Here is a 26526-nt window from a genome sequence, read left to right on the forward strand (position 1 = left end):
TGATCTTTCTGTCTGGTGTATGCAGTAGGTGATCTTTCTGTGTCTGGTGTATCCAGTAGGTGCTCTTTCTGTGTCTGGCGTATGCAGTAGGTGATCTTTCTGTGTCTGACTGTGTCTGGCTCTTGCTACAGCGTACTACTGTATTCACAGCTTTGTGTCATCCTTAACTGGAAATAATAAACATAAGCAAGGAAATGGTAGGATTCTGCAAACTGTTTGCTACTGTAATTCAGGGACTACGCTTTGAAATGAAAGCAGAAAGTACATGTCCTATTAGATAGGTTTCTCTAGATGAGCCAGTTATAAAGCATCTGTCTTTTTCTTTTTGTTTGTCATCGAAAGGAAAGGAAGGGTTAGCAGTACACTTAAAGAATAGTATCAAATATACAAATTCTCTTCAAACAGAACTCCTTTCTCTTGGAAACAGGGCACATGAGAGGTACAGGTGATAGATAGTTGTACATCAGAAGGTAGAGACGTGGTACAAGGAATTCCAGACCAGCTAAACAGTGCAGTGACAGGGTACCGTAAGAACATGTTACAAGCACTGAAGATGCTACAGGAGCTAAACAAACAAGTCTTCTTGGTGAAATAATTTGGCAGATATTTACAGTTCAGAAGAACAAAACGTCAAAATGTAAGGCATGAAATATTTCTTGGCAGACCACGCTTTGACACATTCCTTCTGTCCAGTTAGGTACACGGTGGCTGGACATGTTCTGGCACTTTTGTTTTTCTTGTGACTTATTAATTTTTCAGAATGATATTCATTTGCAACGCAATTTGGTCACCAGGTATGCTATGCTCAGAAAGAGCCACACAATCAGTAAATTGGGGCTCAGAGCCAATAAAGGAATGGAACAGAGGAGGCTGGGGTCTAGCCTTAAGTCTCGGATGGGCACCAGGCCGCTCAAGTTCTTCTGGGTGACTACCTCCCGTGTTCCAATGCTGTGAAAAGGAAAAAGTTTGGGAGAAAGAAAAAGGAAAGGAAAGAAAATAAAGAAAGAAACAAGACACATGCAATGGATTTTATCAAAAAGGATGGGATAAAGAAGAGAACCAAAAGATAAGGTTAAACAAAAATGAAATGAAGTCACAAGAGAAAGAAAAGATGAAATGCAGAAACGGGTATGAGAGGAAGACCAAAACAAAACCAGCACAGTTACAGGAAAAAAAAGGAGAGAAAGAGAAGTGAAAATAAGAAAAAATACTGCAATCTACTGAAAATAAACACATGTAGGTTGAACGAATGGTTTTCCATGTTCACTCTCTCGGCTGGCCAAGCACAACTCCATGCTGCCCGGCCATGCTCCCACATGCTGCACAGACAGGGATTTCTGAGAAGCAAGCTGAACATGAAGAACCATTGGGGGTTTGACCTTCTCACAGATGCCTGAGCAGGGGGTGCTACAAAGGATTTGGCCAAAGCTGCCTCTTGATCAACCACGCAAACGAAAACCATTTACCTCAGGTACCAACCAACCAAGCGCAGAGCCCCCACCAGCCCCGCCTCGGGCTCCAGGCTCAGCCGCGCAGGCACGAGCGAACTACTGTTTCCATCTTTGCAAGTTAGGGTTCTACAAGCATCCCCAAGGGTGGAATCCAACCAATGCCACACTGGAAATTCGGGGCTTCTTCCCCCTTTTGGTGCTACAGAAGAACTGCACTGAGGTGAGATGGTACCTAGCACCGCACGACTCTGGAAGCACATGTATGTCTGCCAACTGGCAGCAGTGACACAGAATCAGAGGCCTGAGGACACAGCAGGCAGCTTGTGAAGGCTCCCCTTGGAGACGGGGAGGCACGAGGCCCAGGGTTCCTCTTCACACAGGGCCCTCCCCAGCTCTCCCAGAGGAGCCCAAAGCCCCCATGGCCCTGCTGGAATGTGCCGTTCTGAGAGGGCACGACTCCCAAGCTGCGGAGCACTGACCTGCTGCCACACTCCCTGCCAGGAGAGGCTGGTGGGGCCCTGTGGCTACTCAGGAAGGCCTACTTCGAGGGCTTCAGCCCCAGGACTGGGGGCAGGGGCACCCCAGGGGCCAAATGTGTGACTTTCTTCTCAACTCCATGTTCAGTGGTGCCACATTGGGAGCTTGAAACGGGCCCTGGCAGAAGCGTTTATGCCACAGAAATGGCCAGCATTACAGATCAGGGCTTGTGGGGAGAGGGCTGGTGGCTGAACATTTACAGCACAGCCCTGGCCACCATTCACCCTGGGCCTCCAGGAGAAAAGCCTGGGTGCCACCTTGGCCCCCACCCCCTCCACCCCACCTGCATGCTCTACTCTTCCGTCTGATAAGATGCAAGCCAGAAAGCCATGAACCAAAACGTCCCCGTCCACCCACGGGCAGGGGGGAAGTCTATGCTGCCTTCTGGGGCTCTCAGCTAAACTGCAGGTACTCGGCACCCCAGCAGCCAGCGCTGCCAGCTTGTGACCCAGCCACCTCGGCTTGCAGCCGTCTGAACAGGTACATGTCTTCCCCTCATGGGATCGTACCGAAGACAGAAGTCACCTTAAAACAAATGCTTGTGACAAGAGCCTCAGACCTGCAAAGGTCGGCTCAAGGTGGCAGCGGGCCATGTCTCCAGGGCTGGTGTGAGAAATCCGGGGCAGGCACAGGTAAAGTAGGATGCAGCTTTGTTTTTATAACTTCTTAAAAAACTATTAAAGTAACACATGTTCACTGTAGACATTTCAGAAAACAAATAAGCAAGTTAAGAAGACATCCATGAGTGGAGGCAGAGGTGGGGTTGAGAGCGGAAGAGGGCGGGGTGGAGGGAACGCGGCCTGTCCCCACAGGAGGAAGGGCCTTCCCTTTGCCAGGCCCCAGGGCCCTTACCGCTAATGCGGAGAAACAACAGCCCTTACAGCTTCCGCAGCCTCACAAGAGTGACAGGAAAGATGGCGCCCAGCGCGGGTAATGTCCTGTGCGCTCTGGGACACCGGGCAGGAGAGCGGCTACTGTGGGGACCATTGGATGATCTGTACGAAAATGATGCAAAAGCCTGACAAAGGTGTATACTTTTTAACCTGAGGCAATGTGGCTAGGAGAACGTATAAGGATATTCACTGCGCCTTTGATTAAAATGCTGGAAAACCATATACAGCTTTTAAATATTAAATGACGGCAAATTGGATAAATTATAGTGTGTGGAAAGTGGCTGGGTGTGGTGGCTCACAACCGTAATCCCAGCACTCTGGGAGGCCAAGGTGGATGGATCACCTGAGGTCAGGAATTTGAGAACAGCCTGGCCACCATGGCGAAACCTCATCTCTACTAAAAATACAAAAAATTAGCCAGGTGTGGTGGCGGGCGCCTGTAATCCCAGCTACTCAGGAGGCTGAGGCAGGAGAATTGCTTAAACTCTGGAGGCGGAGGATGCAGTGAGCCAAGACTGCACCGCTGCACTCCGGCCTGGGTGACAGAGCAAGATTCCACCTCCAAAAAAAAAAAAAAAGAGAGATAAGGTCTACATTTATTAACCTAAAAAATGCTCACAAGACTCTGAATTGCAAATATAATTACACTTGCTTGTGCATGGGGGTGTTTCTGTTCTGTGTCATGCAGGGACTGGTTAGCCCCTGTGTACGTACTCACACCCAGATGCAGGTACGCATGTCTCTTATCTCAGTATCTATCCAAATGTCAGCAGCGCTACCTGTTCACAGTACGAAACTGGGGGATTCTTTGTGGGGAGGGTTCTGAAGAACTAGTGTGGGTGTTTATCTGTATTTTCTAATTTTCCTACAAGGATTTTCAATTCCTTATGTGATTAAAAGTTATAAAAAGTGCTTTGTGCCCTGTGCATCCTAATAGCTGTAACTGTAGCAGCTGTCCTGAGCACACAACCCAAGTGGGCTGGGGCAGGCGGACGGGGCCCTTGCGGGTCTGGGCTCCGTGGCAGGTCAGCCATCGCGCTGTGGCTCTCCCTGGGGCCACTTTGTCGCTGGTCTCCTGAGGTCTCTGTGTTCAGAGGTGGTCAGAATGAATTGTTTGCGTTGAACTTGTTTGAGAGCCCAAGAACTGAGTAGAGGTCTCCGCGTGGACTGTGTGCCTAACTTGGGGTGCCGGCTCCTGACTCGCCCTGATTCTGCTCCTTGCTGCCACTACCGTAGGGATCCCCGTCCGCTTCGTTCTCCTTTCTTCACTGGCGGAGGTCTGCAGCCCACTAGAATGTCCCCTCCCCACCCCCGTGCAGCTAACGGGCACAGGCGCGGCCGCCGTCCCTCAGCACCAGGGTCACACTGGACGTCAGGCCTGAAGGGCACCGAGGCTCCTGGGGAGCAGACCAGGGAATTAAAATGTTTAAAAGGCACCCCAGAGCAGGGGTCTTTGAGTCTCCATTGCTTCCCTGAGCCTGGGCAGAGGGATGGCGAGCTTTCACAGAGAGGGGGAGGAGAACGTGGAAAGACAACACGGGACAAAACGATTCCATTTTTACGAAATGCGCTTATCAAGAGGCAGAAGCTCACGCGTTGCTTTGGTGCATTATTGTGAGAAGGTCAAATGGCAGAAACATACAGAAAGGATAAGAGAATTGAACACTTTAAATAATTTCGTGAGAGGACACATGATACAGAACATTTAGTAGAAAGTGACCGTTGGAAACAAGACTTTAACAGCATTGGTGACTACATCGAAGGAGACGGGAAACCAGGTTTCTTATCCTTTCTTTTGGTATGTGAGGTAGGGGGCTGCCCAGCAGTGCTTGAAACAAGGCATCGATCAACAGGAGACACTTTTAGTTCCGGGTTTCATTCTGCAAACACGCCTGCTGCCTCGGAATCAGAACATCATTAGGGTGAGGTCGCCAGGGCACACTGACAGCTCTCATGATAACACACTCATGTGACACTTTGCTCATGAGAGCCAATTGTGTCGACTGCTAGAGAAGCAGCGGAGCAGACCGGTGCAACCTGCAGACGCGTTGCTTCCCTCGAGTTTGGAAATGTGCAGATATCAATATATACACGACGACAACAGCAGATGCCTGCTGAGAAAGCACTGGCCCTAAGTCACACCCACGGCCAGGCAGGTGGCCAGCAGGGCACTGCATGTCACGGCTGCATCCCAGCTTCCCGTTTAGCTGCCTGACCCCTGGCTGGCCCACCAGTCTACCGGTTTTCTGGGCAGTCCTGCTCAGAAAGTCCTGCTAGCTCTTTCCCCCCACTTTTCCTTACAAGAGAACCCTGTCTGAATTTGATTGTGCCAATAGTTTGACTGGTTTGTCAAACTCAAGTGTGACGGCTGGAGTCGAGGAGCTCATGCAGGGTAGGCCCCGCGGGCAGGAGCAGGGCACCAGCTCATCTGCAGTTTACACGGGCCGGGGCAGGCGGGGCGCGCGGCCTGGCTGCGGCACTCACCTGCGCATGCACTCCAGGGCCTGGGTGAAGACCTGTGGGGCCATGCCATGCTCGTGCTGCAGGATCAGGCACTGCTCCAGCGTCACCGACATGGCTGTACGGTCCTTCGCGCTCTTGCAGCTGGTGAACCGGACCCCATTGAGGCGACGGCAGATCTGCCAACAGAAACATGGGCCGTGCTTGGGAGGCGAGGCTCCGTAGAAAGGCAGCACCCTTCACACCCAAGAGAGGCTCCCAACCAGCCCAGCAAGGGCAGGGACAGACACTCAGCATCCAGGCCTGGCCAGATGCTCCCATCCTGTTCCCCAACTCCATGCCCTGCCAGAGCTGGTAACAGAAACCAAGTCACTTACAGACACCAGCCCTTTTGGGAGCATGCTGCCTGTGGGCCTGCCGTCATCCCTGCCACCCCTCATCTGGCCTGTCTTCTCCCACAGGACACTCTTTTGCAGTCTGCTGTCCCATTCCAAACCATGCCTGGGCCCTCTTGTCACATTCAGCCCTTCACTACTGATCCCTCAGGGAAAGACAGCGGCAAAGATGATCCACTGGGGATGCCAGAGTCACTCTAAGGATGCCCATAGTCCTGGGCCAGGTCTCCAGGTCTCCCTGGAAGGTAGGGAGCAGACCTACCATCTCGATTCTCCTCTCTCACCTGCACAGACGGGAGCAGCTCAGAAGTTGCACTGCCCTTTGGCCACCTCCTGACCACCAGCCCCACAGGCCTCGTCCCGCCATCCTCTCCCGGTCGGTTGCAGAGTTAATGCCAGCACACTTCCCTCCTCACAACGGAATGGCTCACAGAGTAGGGGGCAGGGCAGCCTCCAGACTGGGAAAAGGCCACTTGAGTGCACCTCCTCTCCCCACGGGGAGATTTCAGGGCATTTTCCCTGCACCACTAGATACAATCCTAGGCACCCAGTCACTAAATCCAGCAAGCTCTGAAACAAGGTAATTTTTTCTTGTAAATCTGTGGCCATCTCATTTGGCAGCACAACCAGACCTGAGCTGATATAAGACCACTTACAATCTTTACTTATCCAATGTTATGTAAATATTCATACTTTCCAGTGTGGCAATAATATGAGCTTGATTGCAGAGGGCTGTCTCAGGCTGCCCCGGGGATGCTAAATCCTGTATGTATACCATGGTACACACATGCGATGTGCACCATATTACTTACATAAACAAACACCAACTGTGTACCACAGGACTTTCCACGATCTGAAAACCTGTGCGTTCCAAAACATCTGGCCACAGGGGCTTCAGATAAAGGACTATACACCTTATCAGATACTGCACTATGATGCCAAGGCTGGTATCTAATGAAACATCATCCAAGTGATGTGATGGTGGGCTCCGGGTATCTGCTGTACGCCAGAAAAATATCAGTGTCTCATCAACTCCTGAAGATGGCACAACAGCTGCCTGGCAGGCCAGCAAAGTCAGAGAGCATGCCAGTCACTGCCGAGATCATCGTTAGACACGGACATAGCACACATGGCACAGTGCTAAGAGCCTTGTCTAGGGAAAGGCAAATCAGAAAAGACTCAGTGTACAGGCAAGACAATCAGAAGGAGAACAGGCTTCTTCTGAGGACAGACCAACAAAAAGAAGGAAAGAAAAAAGAAAAACGAACAGGCCTAAGCAGATAAGCAGACCCTAATCTAACAAAGAGTAAATTAATCACATTTGTGAAGCTGTAACTGACAAAGCAAGAGTGAGCCTGGTGTGTGCACTAAATCCTATGGGCTGTAGAGTTCAGGACCCAAACACATGACGGAAGCTGGACTACAGGTTTCAAAAAGCTGTAAATTCATGGATGCTGCATCCAGCGCTAACGTAAGGTTCTGGAAGGCAGGCAGGGGTGGCCGTGATGCATCCTTGCCCGAGAGGGCACTGCAGTGCCAGGCTGCCATCCCAGAGGGCCATCAGCCACTTCTTCTGCCCTGCTGGGTCTCCCCATCCATGAGATATGGGCTGAAACCTGACTAAAGGGATTCCAGCTATTTAGCCAGGGACCCTTTGTTCATACACACAAACGAAAAGAAATAGGAGCCTGAAAAAGAGAGTGGCTCTGGTCAGACAGGATGGGAGGACTCAGTACCTGAGTGGCTGGCACTGCTGCCCCACAACCCCTTATCCCCAGGGGATGCCTGGGGTTCAGCGGACAACGTGAGAACCCATGCAACCGAGGGTCTGAGAGCCTTCCACCTCTACACTCATGCTTGTACACCCTGAGGCCTCTACAGGGAACAAGAAATACAGGACTTGATGGACTGCTTTTCTGTTCTGGTGACAGGGGATGGTCAGTTGTCCCTATACTTAATGAGTTTTCTATGACATGGCAATAGACAGGTAGAACCACAGTTCCCAAACAAGGCATGCACAAGGTCTCTGTGCCGCTCGTCTGTAAAGCTGCCTGTGTGTGTATTCTAGGGAGAATGAATCAGTGAGTGCACGTCCCCCAGTCCCCCACCACTGTTCAGACACCTAGCTGTGTCACCCTCTGCATTCTTTTTTTTTTTTGAGATGGAGTCTCACTCTGTCACCCAGGCTGGAGTGCAGTAGCATGATCTCGGCTCACTGCAACCTCTGCCTGCCAGGTTCAAGCAATTCTCCTGCCTCAGCCTCCCGAGTGGCTGGGATTACAGGCGTGCATCACCACGCCTGGCTAATTTTTATATTTTTAGTAGAGATGGGGTTTCACCATGTTGGCCGGGTTGGTCTCGAACCCCTGACCTCAGGTGACTCACCTGCCTTGGCCTCCCAAAGTGCTGGGATTACGGGCATGAGCCACCGAGCCCGGCCACCCTCTGTATTCTTCGTGTCCTGTGGGAAAGGCTTGCTCTTCACACAAAATCTCTTAAGGTGCTTAGGTAAGAGGCTGTCACAGCCTGGCCAGGGGGGTTTAGCAACCCCCCCAGAAAAAACACAGCAGGGAGCTCCCTCTGCCCTGCTGCAGAGACCCCCACAGCCAGCGTGTTCCCTGCCCTACACCTCGCTTGCTGGGCCTGTCCTGAGCAAGCCATGCCAGATGAGGCCCCAAAACCAGGAGGATACCTGAAAAATGAGGCCTGAGAAACCTGCCGAACTTCCTGTCACTTTGTGCTTCAAAATGTGTTCTGTTAGAAGGAAAAGATTTCGAGGGCAGCCTGGCCCAGTGAGGGGAGATCTGCAGACTGACCCACCCCGTGCTTCCCACAGGGATAAGGTCTGACCAGCTGAGGCGCTCAGCAGATGGAGGGGAATGTTCACTCTTTAAAGCTGAGTTCAACGGAACGGTTATCGGCAGCCACGACTGTTAACAAACCGAGAATGTGCAGCACGTTCACCAAGTGCGGCTTCATGATGCCCGGCTAGAACACAGGACTCATATCCAGCCCGAAGCGGCGGCCATGTGCCGTGAGCAGCTGAGACCATCTGCTGCTGTGGAAGAGACCCGGGGCTGAGGGAAGCACCTTCCCGACAGGACGGAGAGGCACACTTCAGAGTGAGCTGCTCGGGGAAGCCGTGGAGGGCGGGACCCTCTGCTGCTCGAGCTCTGTGACAAGGTGTGGTGGCTGAGGTGTGGTGGGCAGTGCAGTGCCACCTCCCTCCTGGGCTCACCCTCCCTTTCCTCAGGCCCAGGCAAGGAGCGGGAATGCCACTGGGGGCCACGTGTGCCCAGGTCCCAGCGCTAGGGCTCAGGTTATGCTGCTGTGGAGAAGAATTAACCTCACCCCTCATCAAGGGGGAATGAATGACCAGGTACGAAATTGCTCTGATACCCAGGCTCAGAGCAGTGGCTTGGAATTCCACAAATAAACTTAGAAAAAAAGACGAGCAGGGTAAGTGCTTGGGAAAATGAGGAGATCAGAAGCGCAATGGATGATAAAGATGGTTTAAAGAAACCTGAAAGCCCACATGGCCTCCTTCTGACCCTATTAAATGATGCAGTAGACAGTGGTTCCAGCTGGTATCGATCGCCAGGCTTCTGAGGGTGACCACTGTCAGCCTGGCTAGTAAATGCCCAAGAGATGGACTGTGTCAGATTTATCAGAATTCAGGCAGCCCCAAAGGAATGGACCCGGGAACTGTTCAGTCTCCTCCAGAGCTTTAGAACATTCTCAGTGACTCCCTCTTCTCCTAGTATGGAGAGCTCAGCTCTCCTGCGGAGATTCTGCTTTGTAACGTTTCCGTCATGACGTTCAGTAGTGGGCACCGCAATAGCCTCCCTTTCCTCTCTATAACCAGTACCTCAGCGGCTTGCCAGAGAATGTCCACGTTCTTATTCTTCCGGGCGTGCACGTTCTGACCCAGGAACCGCAGCAGCTCTGGCAGGCACGTCTGACTGCGAGACCGAGGCAGGCCTGGAAGAGAAAAGGAGTCCGTGGGAGTGGGTGCTGCACCCAGGAACACCCCCGGCAGAGGGAGCCCACCCAAGTGAGCTGCTGTGGCACACGGTGGTAAAACGATGAGGTCCCAGGTGAAGAAGGGATGGAGGTGTTTGGGGATAGGAAGGCGTGGCTGCTGGTGTGGTGAGCACTTAATTCCTTTTACTGCCACCTTCAAAGGACAGTTCCTTCATCTCCCTTCAGTTCTTCTGAGGGGCTGGGAATGGCCACCGAACCACCTACAGGACTCCTTGTAACTACCCATGCCTCCTGCACCCCTCCCAGACGAGGGAGTTAGCAGGGAGTTGGGGGCGGGACCCAGCTGGTCTTCAAACCTTCCCCAGGGTGGAAGAAACCGGGGCAATGGGTCTGGGCCATTGAGCAGGCCTGGAAACCTGGGGAGGGATCCGGAAAGCGCAGCCCCCTCCAGGGGGCCCTTGGCCCCTGCCAGGAGAACACATCCCTGCAGGACTCAGGGAGGCCCCTGCTGCCACATCCTAACAGCTCCTCCTCCACTCTGGCAATCTCCAGGTCCTTCCAGGACCCCCTGGGCCTGAAGATCCATCAGGCCACCTTACCAAGAAACCCCAGACAAAACTGAGGAAAACATCAACCACTCCCGAAAGGTACTCTGGAATTTTCAAACACTGGGATTATCAAAGACAAAGAGAAGAGCCTCAAGGTCACGGCTAAAGAAAACAGCCACAGCGCCGGAATGCCCAAAGCCAAACCAAGTACATGGCAGCATCTGGGATCTAACTGCACACCTGGTTTCCACCACACAGCCTCGCCCTGGTGTACACAGGTTCTGTGCTAATTACTTCACGTTGCTGCTGAGTGCTCCACACCACGCCGGTCAGGGGACGGGCCAGAGACAGAGAGATGGAAAGCTGGCATCAGCTGAGATGGAAGCTGTGGGAGCCCAGAGGAGGGGAGCTTAGCCGGGTCAGGGTATTTATCCCCGGCGTAGACAGCACCATCTCACCTCCCAGGATGCACTTTGGCTTCTCGCTGGCTGCCCCTGCAGCCCCTACCTTAATGAATACCTGTCCACTGAGGAACCACGCAAAGTTTGGGGGTATTCAACTGGTGGGCTCCATCTCCTCAGCCTCAGAGACCAGCCATCCTCCTGCGGGGAGGAGTACCTGGGCCGCATCTGCCCCAGCTTCCTGGGTCATGGTCCAGTCAGCTGGTTTCTGCCTGCGTGGTCCAGCCTGGCTGCGCGGCTTCCAGAGGCCTCGCTCACCCTGGGCCTTCACTGCCTATGGTAACGGCTCCCCGAGCCCTGGGTTCTGGACGCTAGGCACAAATTCCCCCTTCCTACTTACTGCAGCCGCTCAGCACTCCTGCTCCTCCCGGCCTCAGCGTGTCCCTGCTCCCTCCCTGCTCACTCTGGTGGCTCCCTGGCTGGCCCTGCGGGTGGGCCCATCCTCTCCCCTACAGCAGTCAGAAGACGCTGCCTGGGCTTGGCCCAGCTCCTGGGGAGACTCGCTCTCCATGCCTCAGTTTCCTCACCTGCCAAGTGGGTGTGCAACCGGTGCCCATTTCCCAGGGCTGCTGTGGGGATCAGATTAGAGAATCCACATAAAGTGGGTAGCAGGGGGCCCGGCTTGTGGCGAGTGTGTGACAAATCTGCTGTCTGAAGTCCAACCCCTGCTAAAGAGCATGAGGACACCTTCTTAACAGCTCCGACGCCCACGGCACTGATGGCCTTCAGCTGCCAAATCCTTGCAGGACCTTGACTTCATGTTGTATTTACCACCCTGGCTGTGGCACACAGGGACCACCTGGGGAATTTCTGAAACCCTAATGCCCAGGCCCTGCCCACCACACTCTGGGGTGGGGCCCAGGCATCTGTATTTTTCCAGGCTCTCTGGCTCCAACGGCGTCTGTGCCAGTCCCCTCCACTCCCCTCAAGGCCCCGGTTCTGTGCTCATCTGTCTCATGTTGAGGTGGACAAGAACACCTGTTTTAATGGGGAGACTGAGGCCGTCCCACCTGAGCATACTTCCTCCATTCGTGTCCCTACCTTCTCTCCTCCCTCCTTCCCTCCCTGCAAGGGCACCCTCCGCCTGCCCGCTCCAGGGCCTGGCCTGGGACTCTGCAGTCCTCTTGCATCTTCCGCCCTGTGTGTCCTCCTTCCCTCAGCCCTTTGAGCACTCCCATGGCCCCTGCAGCTCCAGGGTGTGCCCCACCTGCCCACAGCCCCATCCCTCAAGTCGCTGACAGTCTTCAGGACAAAGTGGTCCCTTCCAAAGCAGCACCATTTCCTCACCCCTTGATCCCTGGCCCAGCCCTCACCACAGTGAGACTGTCTGGGAGGGACCACCAGCAGCTCCTTGTCCACACATCCAGAGTCCAGCAGCGCCCCACACCCTCCTGGCTCCTGTCTTCTTCCTGCTAGCCTGTGATGCTGTCTCTGGCCTTCTCTGCTGTCCCCCGGGGCAGGGGCACCACCAGATGCTGTTCCAGCCCCTTCTAGTCTTGCCACTCAGTAGCCTCAACCACGAAAGGGCTCCGCTCTGTGGCTCCACATCTGCACTCCCCACAGGTCATTTGCCCATGTCATCAGCTCAGCTGGGCCAGTGCTGCGCTCGCTCTCCCCTGTAGCCCTGTGCCTCTCTCATCGGCGGGGCAGCCCAGCGCCAGGTCTGTCAGCTCTCCCAGCAGGCACAGCCCTCACCTCCCCAGCGCCAGCTGCACGTGGCCACTCAGGAGCCCATCCTCAGCCCAGATCCTCCTAATGCCTTGTCGCTCTGTCCACGTTCACTGTCACTACCCGGCTGTGGTCAGAGTGAAGCAACATCTCATCTGAAGTGTCACCTGAAGTTCACAGCCTCAGTCCGGCCATCAGCGGCTTGCCTCCTCTCTTCCAGCCCAGCCACACACTCTTGCTAAATGAACCTGTGAAGAGGCGGCTTTTTTTCCACTGCTTCCCTGCTGAACACCACTGAAGCCACGACTTCCTGGCCTGGCCCCGGAGTGTTCTGTATCAGTCTCTCCTAGCAGGACGGCTTCGGCCACAATCCAAGCACATGGGCTTCACAGCCAGGAGCCCCTTTCTTCATCAGGACATGGATCCTATTACCGGCCCACGGGCTGTTGTGGATTCAGCGTGGACATGTATGTAGAGCCCAGCCCAGTGCCTGGCGCATCCGTGACCTGTGAAGGTTCACCAGCAGTACTGTTTGACTATCTCTAAACTCTAAGGTCTACCCTACCGTCCAACAGGATGCAGATGAAGCCTGCCCAATTTAAAGCCCAGCCGACGTGGCTTCCCTCTTTGGAAACCCTCATCAGAGGACATTAGTATAACGCAGTAGGGATGACACCTTCTGCCGCGTGGCGCCCCCTAGTGACTGTGGCAGTGCCTGCAGAGAGAGGCCAGCACTCTGGGGCCAGCTTTCCTTCCAAGGCAGGGTCCACCCCTCATTTGCCATCGGATCCTCTAGCACTTTACACCTCAAGGAATATTCACTGGGTTGAATTCAAGAGGGAATTCTACTCGCAGGCAGTGCTGTGCAGCCCTCGGTTCCTCCCTGAGTTCTGTGGCCGCAGAGCCCTAGCTGCAGCATCTTCACTGGAGGACACGCAGAGAGACGACCGTCGGCATCCCCACTGCCTCCAGGAGATGGGGCCATCTTGCTCCCAAACACCCAGCAATGTTGGCCCCGCATCTTCCTCTCTAAGCACCACAAAGGAGGTGTGCGGGCCGCTCACCTGGCCGAGGGGGGGTCCTGCCTCTGTGATTCCCCCAAGCCCTACCAGCAGGTGCACAAAGCGTGCCACCAAACGCATCGAGTGTCAGTGACTACGACAGCATGGGAAGGAGCCAGGTCACACGGGCTAGTAGAGAATCAACAGCAAAGAGATGGATGAGGGCTGCAGCCAAGGGAAGCTTCTCTCTCTCTCTCTCTCTCTCTCCATCTGTCTCTCTCTCTCTGCATGTGTGTGTTTAGGGAGAGAAGGAACATGAACTAATAGAGGCAGGGCAAGCCAGAGCTCAGACATCTAAACTGATAAAAAGACGAGTAAGTGAAACCTACCGTGACTGAAGAAATACTTACAATCCTCAGGCAAAACTTCCTTAAACTGCTCAAAGTAGGAATTTAACCGCACCAAACTCTCCACGTTGATGACTTCTTGTAAAGACGTATCGCCGAACCTTGGGAGGTTATAGGGGATGCCATTAGTTGGCTAATGTCACTTTCTTCTAACACGAACACAACTGCATGGAAGCTAACTATGTTGATTCTCTCAAACATTTCCTATGCATGTCTAAATTCTAAGCCACTTTCCTTCTTCCGAGCACAAAGGCATCTCTACAGTGGTGCTGATCAGTTTAAATGCATTCCGTTGGCAGGAATCATGTATCACTGTTACAGGCGTGCCTGAGAGATGATCAGAACACGATCTGGTACAGGTCCTGTGCAGCACACCTGAGGCACTTAGGAGGGGGGACGGCAGTGAGGTATGGCTGGGAGGCGAGGCTGCAGCCCTGTACTCCGATCTGAAGTCACTCTCTGTGTGCGAATGCACACGCCTGACTGCCAGCTCCTCCAGGACTGACCATGAAGCCCTTGCCGTTTCCTCATCGTGCATGTTCACCCCGATTACACTCCGTGTGCTGCAAGGAGCATGTGCCAAATGCCTAAGAAACAAGGCCGTAAAATGCCACCTGCAAAGAAGGCACAAGGTGGTCATTAGAAAATGCAGCCTCTGAAGTCCAGGTCCTGGGCCCCAGTGCAGTCTCACAAGTCCCTACTGAGGGGCCTTCTGAGCATCAGTTTCTTTGCGGCCCTAGAGCATCCCTCAGAGGGCAGGACTCCCTCCTCCGAGTCCCAGCCCATCCACCCCTGGTGCCCACAATGGCCTTTTCTCTAGGCACCTGCTCCCTTGGGGGCCATCCCTGGGCCTGTGGCCTCCCCTCTGAGGCTCTCCCCTCAGCTTATAAACAAGCCCAGGTCACCAGTGACCGCAGGGCCAATAAAGCAACAAAGCCAAGAACCTGCCCTTCCCATGTCCTCTCTGTCCTCAGTGTTGCATCCTCCACCCTCCCCTCTACTCAATGCACCTGGCTCTGGTTCAGTCCTCTCCAGAAACTGCTCCTGCAAGTCCGTGGGATCCGCAGCTACCGGATGCAGGCACCAGCATTCTCCCTTCCCTGGGCCACCTCCCTGCTGGGGCTCCAGTGAGGCTGCGCCTCTCCCTGGCATAGGCGCCTCCAGCTCTGCCCACACCTTTGGGGCTTTGCTTCCTGGGCTGGTGCCCTCAGCCCAAACCCAGCTCACCACCTGCCACTGGACACGACTCTCCTGCCAGTTTATGAGCCCAGTGTGTGGGTCTGTCTGGTGTACTCTCCTCCCACTCAGCCCCAACCCCACTAAAGACTAAACCCTTCCACTGACCACTTAAACAGTTCCCCAGCCTACCCCTCTGCAGAACACCAACACTCCCCCGGCCCTGATCCAGGTTCCCACCTCTGGCCTGGACTCCTCCCAGCAGCTTCCTCCTCACACTTGTCCCCTTCATCTCCTCCCAGCACGTGCCAGTGAAACAATCTACTTAAAATGTAAATCGGATTGTGTCCTGGCCCTCTGAAAGTTCTTCATTGTCTCCCAGCAACAATACCGTATTTCCTAAGTTGGGGTGACCCTACACCTAGGCGTCAATGGACATCAACCACAGGAACATGGCATATTGTTCTGGAAACCAAATTTCCTTCACAGCAAGTACTTGAAGGTATCTGTTTAGACTAATCTACACACATCACATGAAGATCAATGATAACACAGGACTCATTCTCATGCAGTGGAAGGCCAGTATAGGGTACATATACCCAGTCTACCCTATTTCCTCACACACATGAGCACACACAGGCTCATGTGCACACACAGCCACACACAACCCCCCTCTGCAGAGTGGCAAGTGCCTGGAGGGCAGTTTACAAAGTGTAAGCCTTTAGGTTCAGGCATGAGTCTCAGGCTGGCACACAGAGCCTGTCTACCCCCTACCTGCCAATCCCTGCCTGGAACCTGTTGCCCCTGAGCTCCATGCTGTTTCTCCCTGCCAGGCCTTTCCTCACTCTTCTTAATCTGACACTTCTCCCCTCCACCTAATCATCCAACGCCTACTCACACTTCAAAGCCTCATCCCCAGCAACTCCAAGAAGCCTTTACAGACCCCCTTAGACCTTGCTGGGTGCCCTACTCGGGATCCCACAATGCCCTGTCTCTGTCTTCATCATTGCATCCATGTCTCTCTCTCCCACCAGCTGAGTCTCTGAGGACAGAGACCACCTTTGGGTCACCCTGTGTCCCTAGCACCTAAGACAGTGAGGTGCACGGCCATGATGAAAACGTTGGCCAAAGGAAGGAAGGATAAGAAAGTCTGTCCAGCACTTGGAGCCTGAAGAGGGGTAAATATGTTTTCTGTGTCATCTCCAGGGCCACTGCACTCCCGCAGCCCCGAAGGGCCGGCACGCACCTCTCGGCCAGCGTCTGCTGCTCATTGATGCCCACATTGAAGAGGACGGGTTGCACTCGCAGCAGCATGCCGCTCTGGATCTCCCGGGGCAGGGCGTCAAACAGTGGACCCGGCAGAGGGACCCGCACGTTAAACCCGTCGCTGGAGAAAGGTGGAGAGAGGGAGAGCAGTGTGAGGCCAGAGGGCCACCGAGCAGACGGCAGGACCCAGGCTGGCCCTCTGGCTCAGTGATGGCCAAACGGCCAACCACAGACCTTTAAGGGAGTGAGTGGTACTAACCTAGGGGCTGTAATCAGAGCATTTAACAAAATGAAATAGGATAACAAATTCAGAAAGAAGAGCAGATTCCCTGAAATAAACAAATATGAAAACTGCTCTATGGCTCAGAGAATTTCAAACCAACACTCTACCGATTTCCTGTGATGACGGGCAGCATGTCTGCGGAGGCGCTGGAAGTGGCCTGAGTGACTTTGAAGGTCACGTTTCTCAAGTCCATGATCCCGAGGCTCATGTCCTCCAGCATTGCCAGCTCCTCCCCTGGACACGAGAGAGGGGCGGGGCTGTCAGGCAGAGGGCCCTGCTGCTCTCCCCAGTCTCAGCAGAAGGCAGTCAAGCTCAGGCCTGGCTGTGACAGGAGTGGTGCAGGTGTGGCTCTTGGGAAGGGGGAGTCTCTGAGCCTCTTCCCCTGCAACTCACTCCTCTGTCAGTCAACACCTCTGAAATCCCACAGCCACATCAAAACACGCAGCCGGTGGAAACGCGCGCCATCCTTTCCCATTCTTTCTTGGGCAAGCACGGGATAGTAGGGAGGGAAACAAATACATAAACTCAGAAAGCAAAGCCAGCTCTTGAAACACGAAATGAGAGATGCTAAAGCAGCTTTGCTGGGGCCAGACCCTCCCGTTACACGGGGCTTGATTTCTATTCAATGTCCTCAGTTTCCAAAGATTAACAAATGCTTTCTATCACCTTCTCAGAAGAAATAAATAATAAACAAGGGTAGGAAGAAGAGAGCCTTTTTCAAAAGCAACTTGGAAATATCTATTAAATTTAAAAATATTCCTAGCCTCTGACCCAGTAACTCTGCTTCTAGTCATTCAGGAGCTGCAGAAAGAGGCCCACAAGTGCCTCGTGCACAGAGGCCACTGCTGCACTGGAGTTTCAGGAACAACCCGGAGTCCAACAGGAAGTTACTGGTTAAGTGATGAACATCCATCCTCAACCAGAGACAACAACAAACAAAGGCATGTGCCTGTGTAACTGCCAGGACTGCCATCTGGTCCGCTGTTGTGTATTTTGGATTTATTCCAATCAGCACGCATTACTGGTACAGGGAGAAAAATACCTAGCCAGAAAGGATGGAAACCACACACGCAAGTGGGGCTCCCGATGCTGGCCCGGGGTGCCTCACCGTAGGTGCTCAGCAGGCTCTCGAACTGGGCCAGCAGCCCGATGGTGTAGAGCTGGCGCAGGAAGCCGTCGTCATGCAGGCAGTTCCTCAGCTTGATGATGAAGCCGCAGATGAGGGCGGTCAGCTGTGGGAGCGTGGGGTGAAGCGGTTCAGGGTCACATGCCTGCCCACCAAATGGCAGTCAGATCATGCCCAGCCCTCGTCGCCCCCTTCCTCTGCTGCCACTGCTCAAAGGGGCTTCAGTGGCACCTCCTGTCCCTCGAGAAGCCCAGGTGGGGCACGCCTTGGCCATGGGAAGACGTCCAATAGTGGGCTTGCCATTCCTGTCACTCACAACGTGGGTTTGGTTTTGACCCGGCTTCTGACCTGACCTGTACCTGGCGTTAGTCCTAGGCTGGAACCATCTGGAAGCCCATAATTAATTACTCATAGTGAAAGGGTCTATCTGCTCATAGAGCCATGCCACCCCTGGCTGGAAACTCAGCCCCAGCAAAACACAGAAGTGAGAGACAACATGGCCACTCAAAGTTTCCTCGGTGGGAGATTTTCTGTGGGATGAAACAGGACTCTCCGGGATGGGTGAGGGAACTTGGAGAGAACCAGCCCAACCCCAGATCACTGTTCGCTTTACTAATTTGGTTACTGGCAACTATTAAACTTGTTACATTCATTTCAAGGCTTCACTTCTCTCAACAATAAGAGAGTCCTGCAACAAGCTGCAGAGCTGAGGCGCCTACTGTCATATCAGCAATGTTTGCACTGACAGCAAACACCTGTGTTGCTGCCCTCACTCAACTTCTGTGCAGCTAAAAAAAAAAAAAAGACCCCCGGCAAAGAGGCCTGCGCCACCCATGCCCTCACTACCTCCTGGGTGCAGAATCAGCAGACTTTGCAGGTGCAACGTTGGGTTAGGGTTAGGGTTAGGGTTAGGGTCAGGGTCAGGGTCAGGGTCAGGGTTCGGGTTAGGGTTCGGGTCAGGGTCAGGGTCAGGGTCAGGGTTAGGGTTGTTAGGGTTAGGGTTAGGGTTAGGGTTGTTAGGGTTAGGGTGCTCACTTTACAAGCGAAGTGAGAGGGAAGGGCTTCCTAAGCCTGTCTTTTCCGTGCTGGGAGGTGCCCGTTGCCTCCCTCGGGGTGCTCCCAGGGCCTACCGTCTGGCAGAAGACCACGTCACGGCGGTATTGCAGGCTCAGGTAGGTGGCTATGGTGGGCGCGCTGTCCTGCATGAGCAGGAATACCATGGCCTTCTTGGCCTTGTCGCTCATCATGGCCACGCAGTCGGTGAGAGTGGTCAGCAGCGGGTAAAGGGCCTCACTCCATTCACCTGGGGCACAAGCGAGGGGGTCATCACAATCAGAGAGAGAGATTTTAAGAATTAGGTTCTGGCAATTTAGCAAGTCACCTCGCCCCTAACCACTGCAGTCCTCCCACTCCCCCATCTCCACCCCATCTTCTAGCTGTGTCTAGAACCAACCCAGTCCCTAGCCCTCGAGCCCCAGCTCTTTCCAGCAACGTCAAACATCAGTTCTACTCTGGTACCTCCCACACATGCCTGGTCTCCTGAACCTCTTGGGGACCCTAGACAGAAATACTTAAGACAATGCCTTTGGAGGAAAACAACAAAAAAACTTCTGCAAGTCATGACGAGGCCAGAAAATGCTGTGTCCGCAGAGGCTCATCTCCTCCCACTGCACTGTAGCACCTCCACGCGAAGAGGAAGGACACCCAGAAAGGTTCTCTGTGATCTCCCTTCTCTTGACCTGGGTATGAAGTCAGGTCAGAGACTCCTCTGCCCTTGCGAAGCCTTGTATGCAACTGTGTTCAATTCTCACCCTGCACACCTGGAGGGGGACTATTCCTCACAGCTCCAGAACTTTCGGCCCTCAGGAACGGCCCCACCTTGCACTCACTACCTTCCCCATCCCCACCTTCCTTCCCCAGTACTATTTCTAGCTCAGTTTTCTTTTAGGAATATACGGAAACTTTGACCCTGTACCAAAACAACTTTTTAAAAATAGAACCTCAAGGGAGAAAAACAGGGTGAAAGATATTTTGGGTTTTGACTCTTTTTTTCCTTCCTATGTAGAAGACATTTAAAAGAGAAGACAGGCCCTCATTAAGGTTATATTTGTAACAGGTCACTAAGACCAGAAATAGGCATTTGACCATCACCACTTGGTGAATCCACCACACCAAACATGGTGAGAAGTTGTGGAGTGAAGCCCGGGCAGTGCACGCCCCTTAGGGTGAGGGTTCGAGCCACAGAATGCACCGGGCCATGTCCCGGCAGGGCACTCAGGGAAGGCCCCGGGCTGTGGGAGCTGCGCGACTGCCAGAGGGTACCTCTGTCTTAGATAAACAGAATCTCAGAGACCGAGAGAAGGGCGGCTTGGTCCTGTTCTCTCAAGCTGGATGGTTAGCACGTCACTGAGAAACCAACCTAAAGAAATACTGAAACATGCCAAAGAATTCCTTACACTCAGTGTTTGGTTAATGGAAATGTTTAAGTATAAGTAGCAGCTCAAAAGTTGGAGGTGGCCTAATTGTACATGCAGGCACACTGTTTGTGGACAGCATTTGTATCTGTAACGGAAAAAGCAGGCTTAAATTTACAAAGTCCACAGCAGACAGGTCTTAGCAAATGAACCACAGTGACGAGGAACACTGAACTGAGAGGCAGAAAATGTCAAGTCCCGGCCCCGGCCACTGCTGAGCAGTGGCAAGGCCTTTGACCCCTCAGCCATGTGGGGCCTTTTGCATAAAATGAGAGAGAGGCATTAGATGATATCCGAGCCTCTTTCCTCCACTGAAGTTCTCAGAGACCATGTTTTTGTTTCTTTGAAGAATTCTGTTGAATGTATGCCAATTACATGAAGTGCCTATCAAAAATGCCAATGGCAAACAGGTTTTTCTAGCCAAACAGTTTGGGGAAAGGTAGGCAGTAGACTATCCTTCTCTAAGAAGTACATGCTCTTAAACAAAATGTTGCCAGTTTTACTTTGCTCTTCTACCTATCATGCATATCATGAAAATCATGATTATTTTAATCTGAAAATGATCAAAATATACAACCGGTCTTACAACTTTTTCACTTTGCCTATTTGTCTTTAAACTAAATTCCCATGTGAATGATTGCTTTGCTATATTAGGAAAAAAATGAAAAAAAAAAAAATGTAGTATAGAAAGAATGGCTAAAAAGCACTAAGACGTGTGTCCTGGAAAAGAGGAGATATGGAACTTGGTAGAAGGTGAGTGTGGTTATCTGCCCAGAGAAGGGCTCAGACATGTCTGGAACAATTTTTAAAAACTTCAGCCAAAATGAGTTTCTTGGGCAGTAACATGATTTCTACCCAGGCTCTAGCGAAGTAAAGGCACCTGGGTCACCGCTGAAGGGTTTATATACTCTGCTTCCTTCACGAGAAAGCCGAGTTATGAAAAAACATCAGCTCAGTGAAACAATGTCCTGAGTGACGTCACCAACCCGTGTTTTTGAAGAAAGCTCCTTACCTAGTTCCTAACCCGTGATGTTTGCAGACCGGTAGTAAATCCATGGGCCATGCTAATTTAGATAACTTTGAAGAGCACTTTCAAATCCGGACTTTGCTTCTGCATTTTCCCCTCATTGGTAGGGGAGGGAGAAAGGGAGGGTGTGTGTGCCTTTGTAAGTGTGTATATTTTAGCCCAGATTAAATGTAGTTCTCCAGGAAAAGCCAAAAGAACTCCTTGCAGGGACCATTTTAGTCCATCAGCATCAACTGTGAAAAAGCCATCAGTGCTTCTGGAAATGTCCCAGCTGACACACAACCAGGAGGGCTCTACAGGCCAGGCATTGTCCGTGGGCTGCCCGGGGACCCACGAGACCTCCCATTAGTTTCACAACCCTCAGGAGCCCAGAATTGAGAAGACCCCTGAGCTTTTGTGGGAGCAAATGCACCTGCCACCAGCCCTCTCCTGGCCCTAACTGCTGGGTATGGCCCCAGGCTTCAGCACCACTGAGGCTCAGGCGACAGCTCCGTCTGAAGGCACTGGCCTGCCGTGGAGGTCAGCTGAGGCATGGGCCCAGGGGAGGAAATGGAGGAGGAGACCAAGGCCTCAGTAACCTTGAGGGTCCAAGGGGGTGGGGCCCATGGCCTGCTCAAGGCGACACTGACTTTTGGGGAAAGAGAAACTATGAAGGGGCTGAAAGCAAACTGAGAGAGTATGAGGTGTCCAATCAGATTAACCTGCCAACGGGCTAACTTCTAAGAGCGTCCTGGGGTTGCTGCCAGCAGCCGCCGCACTATGCTGACTCACGGGGCTGTATGGGTGGACAGGCTTCACTAGCAATGCAAAGGAATAGCTGTTAGCCTGGCAAATCCCACAGACATGGACTCGTTACATTCTAGACATCAACAAAGTCTCCTGCTGTCTTACATTTATAACCAGTCAGAAATATGCAAGCGATAGACTGACCATGCAGCTGATTTTTGGAATGTAACAAAAAGAACATCAAATCATATTATTTGGGGGACTCATGCTCAAAACGACAAGCAATACCCAGGAAACTCAATATGAACTAGATCAGGGGTCAGCACACATTTTCTTTTCATTTTTTTTTATTTTTAAATTTTTTTTTGAAATGGAGTCTCACTCTGTCGCCCAGGCTGGAGTGCAGTGGCGCGATCTTGGCTCACTGCAAACTCCACCTCCTGGGTTCACACCATTCTCCTGCCTCAGCCTCCCGAGTAGCTGGGACTATAGGCGCCCGCCACCATGCCCAGCTCCTTTTTTTTTTTGTATTTTTAGTAGAGATGGGGTCTCACATTGTTAGCCAGGATGGTCTCGATCTCCTGACCTCATGATCCGCCCGCCTCGGCCTCCCAAAGTGCTGGGATTACAGGCGGGAGCCACCGTGCCTGGCTGAGCACACATTTTCTGTAAAGAGCTAGACAGTAAATATTTTAGGCTTTGAAGGCCACGGGTTCTCTGCTGCAACGAACTCTGGCACTGCTGCACAAAAGCAGCTGTAAACAATACATGAACAAGTGGGCAAGGTTGGTTTCCAACAAAACATTATTTATAAAAGCAGGCTGTGGACAAGATTTAGCTCAGAGCTATAGCTTGCCAACCCCTGAACTAGAATCATAAACATTGGTTTCTACATGCAAATGCAGCAAAGAGATTACATTTCTGGCACTAACTCCAACTGAGGCCCATAGCAATGTCTGGTAAGAATTCTAAAACCGCACCCAGAAAGTCCCAAGTATGTACCTCCCTACCTCAGGTCACCCACTTCAGGAAGCCCAACCTCAGGTCCCTACCTCAGGTCACCCACTTCAGGAAGCCCAACGCGCTCATCTGAAAAGACTTTAGAATGTAAGAGTAAAACAAATACATGTGGTAGTCTGCCTCAGGTCACAGTGTCCTCAGCTCAGCGCGTCCCTCATCAAACCTGCGAAAAGTGTTTCATGCCTCACAACGAAGGGGGTCCTGGAATCCTTTCCCGACTCTGGGAGCATAAGGCAATCTTTGGTGATTTAGCTACAAAACACTACCTGAGTATTAAGTAAGAGGGCATCAGCAGGAGCCTTGAACGGAAACCACGTACCTGGGCTGGACTCTTCAGGAGGGGGACTGCAATCTGCACAGAAATGGAGGGCGACATGGATGATTAAGGAGCAGCACACAGTTCAAACCAAGCAACTCAATCTCAGAGCAGCTGCGTCAGCAGCTTGCAGTGACGTGGCTAACAAACAGAGAAGAGGTCTTGGTGCCTGGCTGCCTCTTCCCCAAGAAGGCTCACGAAAGTACTCCGGCAGCAAGCCCTCTCAGTGGTAAACAATGACAGATTCCCCAGCTTAAACATTCATGTTGCCAATACTTCAACATAAAATGCTCTTCGGGATGTGCAATCTAGCTTATTACAATGTGATAAATGCCGCAGGAAAAAGCACCCACATAAATCACATTGTAGTGGCGGAGCCCTGCGTTGGCTTGTGGCATCTGGAAGCAACTTGTAAGGAGAGAGACTGACCAGCACACGGAGTGTTCCCCGGTCAGGCCCACTGCTCTGATTCACCGGGGAAGCCTGGGCTCAGGATTGACTGCTGAGAGCCAAAGTGTTAAGATCCAGGAATGAAACCAGTATACCAAAAAAAAAACTATGCCAATCTTCCACATTTAAACCAAATGCTAAGTTTTGTGATTTAGGGGTAATCTCCAATTAGAATGTCCCTTCAGGTCCTCAAAGAATACCAATTTTGATTCCAGTTCACCTTATTTCAATTTCATATTTCCCTTAAAAACTAAACTTTCTAGTTAACTGGGTGCACCATCTAAGAGAAAACGAGTCTGAAAAGGAATCATGGGAGAAAACATTTATGTTAATTTATGTCTGAGCTTTTCAGTTCAAAGAATGTCTTCAGGATGCAGAAATGAGGTGGCCTCGGATCCCGGATCCCGAAGAACAGCCAGAACCTAGCTTGATGGGGATTTTACAACCTAGGTTGTAAAGAAGGGGCAAAGCATCCTTCCTCTCTCATTGTCTTTGGAAGTGACTTTTCAAACTGGCAAAGCGGAAAGAGAGTACAAAGGCATCTGTAAGGTCAAGAGTTCAACCTCTTCGTTAACCCAGATACCCTGAGACCATGCTGCTAACAAAGGTAGAAACTCACAGTGATTCGCAACTGTGGCTCTTACATAGTGATCTGCTCATCAGGTTATGCGAGGCCTTGAAAAAATACAGATTTTTGCCTCCCCATAACCCATCTTCTAGGATTCTGAGTTTATGAATGAGGAGGAAGGTCTAGGACCCTGTTCCCCAACAGCTGGGTTGGGACCACTGCTGTGAAGGCATCAGGGATTAAACCCGATTCGCTAAATTCATCTTTCAATCAAAGGGGAGAAAGGGGGTCTTCTCTGGCGCTCCTGGAATAACGGCTTGTAACTTGCCGTGGGTCATGCAGTTGAGAACAGATGACCACTCTGGACTTCCTCTCTATACACATGCAAATTCCAGCACATCATCTCAGGGGTACAAGAACCTGCGGGTACCCACAGACCCCAGACTAAGAGAAACTTGGTCTAAGGGTCTCTCTGGGTATGAGGAGAGTGACAGAGTGCACAGGACGAAGGCGGTGGAAGCCACCAAATCCTGGTGGGGCGACAGTGGTGCACCTTGGCAGGCTGGGGTGGAGGGGCATGGGAGACTTTTGGAGAGATGAGAAGAAGGGAATTGTGAGGAGCCTCTGTGGTTCTGGCTGGCAGATACTTGTCGGTGGGTCCCCCACAAAGCCTTGGCCCTGGGTGACCCTCACCTGCCAGTCAGGGCTCTCTGATCAGGGCAGGGCAGCTCTGAGGCAGGGCAGCTCCCTGGTGAAAAATAAAAACCAAGGACCTAGGACAGCGTATAGCACTGAAATGAAAAGTAATGATGCCTTTCAGAGCAGTACAGAGTTATTTTCGTATCATAAATATGTTGGTGTGAACACACCTGCTCATTAAGCCAAAACAATGGCTCCAGTAACTCGGAATGGTATAAAAAGCCACGACAGAGCCAAGCCGTGGCACTGTGGACAAGACTCACCAAAATAAATATCTCACAGACTGCTTCTTTCTGATCCTCCTGCTTACACTGAGGACTGAACAGCTTCCTGGCTGTGCTAAAAATGTTTAAATTAAGGACCATCCACAGATAATTTGGTGGCATATGGTTTCATACGTTTCTTTGAGCACGGATCAGCAGAGTTAGACTCTCTCAAATGTAAGTAGGCTTCACATTCCCATTATTATAACAGCTGATTTTTATGGCACACGCAAGTCAAACCCTAAATAGCATAAATGCTCATTTAAATAACTTTAAAACTGAATAAAAATGTATCTATATTTAAACAATACAGGATGTGCCTAGAAAAAAAATGACACTTAAGTTAGGGATATAATCCCATCTGATGAAATAAACTAGCTCCCACATTTAAAACAGCCAATAAATTACTCTTTTCATTATCTGTAGAAAAATTTAAAATCACAAGATAATAAAGTAGAAAGAAATAAACAATGAACTTTCAGAAAGTTTTCAAAAGGAACACGATTTACATAAAAAAGAGAACATGAATAAAGATAAAACAGTTCCATGAACCAATCACAGGTGTGGGGAAGTGAAACTATAATCCCCCAGAGATGGAGAGATGGGTGACGGGACAACGGTCGAGACAGAGGCTCAAGTGAGACAGTGCCCTGGAAACAGACTGCAGGTGGAGGAAAGAGGCAAAGGGCATCTGACAACCCGAAGGGGGATTTGCCCAGAGGCTCTGACCAAGAAGCACGCTTACACCTTGAATGGAAGTTCCCCAATTCAGAATATAAAAGCCCTCATCCCATGAAGCCTAATCCCAGCACATCTGGGCCTTACCTACTATGGCTTAAAACTCCCGCAGGAGAACAAAAAGGAGGCAGAAGCTAGGTCTGGGGGCAAGTCTCAGCTGCCTAGCTTGTAACTCTCTGGCTCTGACAGGAAAAGACGGGAGGCACCTCGGTTGCAGGGACCGTTTCCCAGCTTTAAGGCTCTCTGCAGGACAGTGTCCTGGTGTGCGGTGTCTCTGCAGACAGGAGACTGTTCTGAAGTGTGCTGCTTCATGCCAATGTCCTATCCTGAAGGGTCCTGCCAAACCACCCGACTCAGACCACCAGAAGCCCAGGAACAGGGGCCCACTCTCTGTGTTACCAAGTCCCAAGGCAACATGCCTCTGCTGCATAAGAGAGCGCCCAGCCAATGCCGACCAGCTTTCAGACATGTCCACTGGACCTGCCAATATCATCCAGCTGTGTCCCTGCACAATTCCCCTTTCCCCTTTCATTCTACCAATTCCTAATGCCACAGACAATCCCATCAGAAAGGCATCTGCATCCTGGCC

The 26526-nt window shown here is 51.9% G+C and overlaps 1 protein-coding gene across 11 annotated transcripts in view; it reads right to left on the reverse strand.

Annotated features, from left to right (window-relative positions):
* Positions 1–26526, reverse strand: part of INPP4A (inositol polyphosphate-4-phosphatase type I A) — a 145980-nt gene that overhangs the window by 8515 nt on the left and 110939 nt on the right. For 8 of the 11 annotated variants that reach the window (XM_023211435.3, XM_023211428.2, XM_023211430.3 and 5 more), the window contains 8 exons: positions 23223–23255; positions 18787–18959; positions 17639–17762; positions 16638–16764; positions 16228–16368; positions 13809–13906; positions 9605–9717; positions 5366–5520 (listed from right to left, as the gene is read on the reverse strand). In XM_023211435.3, coding sequence (XP_023067203.1) covers positions 5366–5520; positions 9605–9717; positions 13809–13906; positions 16228–16368; positions 16638–16764; positions 17639–17762; positions 18787–18959; positions 23223–23255 — 964 coding nt within the window. Of the gene's footprint in view, positions 1–6; positions 949–4477; positions 4777–5365; positions 5521–9604; positions 9718–13808; positions 13907–16227; positions 16369–16637; positions 16765–17638; positions 17763–18786; positions 18960–23222; positions 23256–26526 lie in introns of those variants that run through there. The other 3 variants (XM_023211440.3, XM_023211434.3, XM_023211431.3) reach the window with 3 other exon arrangements.

This window comes from Piliocolobus tephrosceles, chromosome 15 (genome assembly GCF_002776525.5).
Source record: "Piliocolobus tephrosceles isolate RC106 chromosome 15, ASM277652v3, whole genome shotgun sequence".
Classification (NCBI taxonomy): domain Eukaryota; kingdom Metazoa; phylum Chordata; class Mammalia; order Primates; family Cercopithecidae; genus Piliocolobus; species Piliocolobus tephrosceles.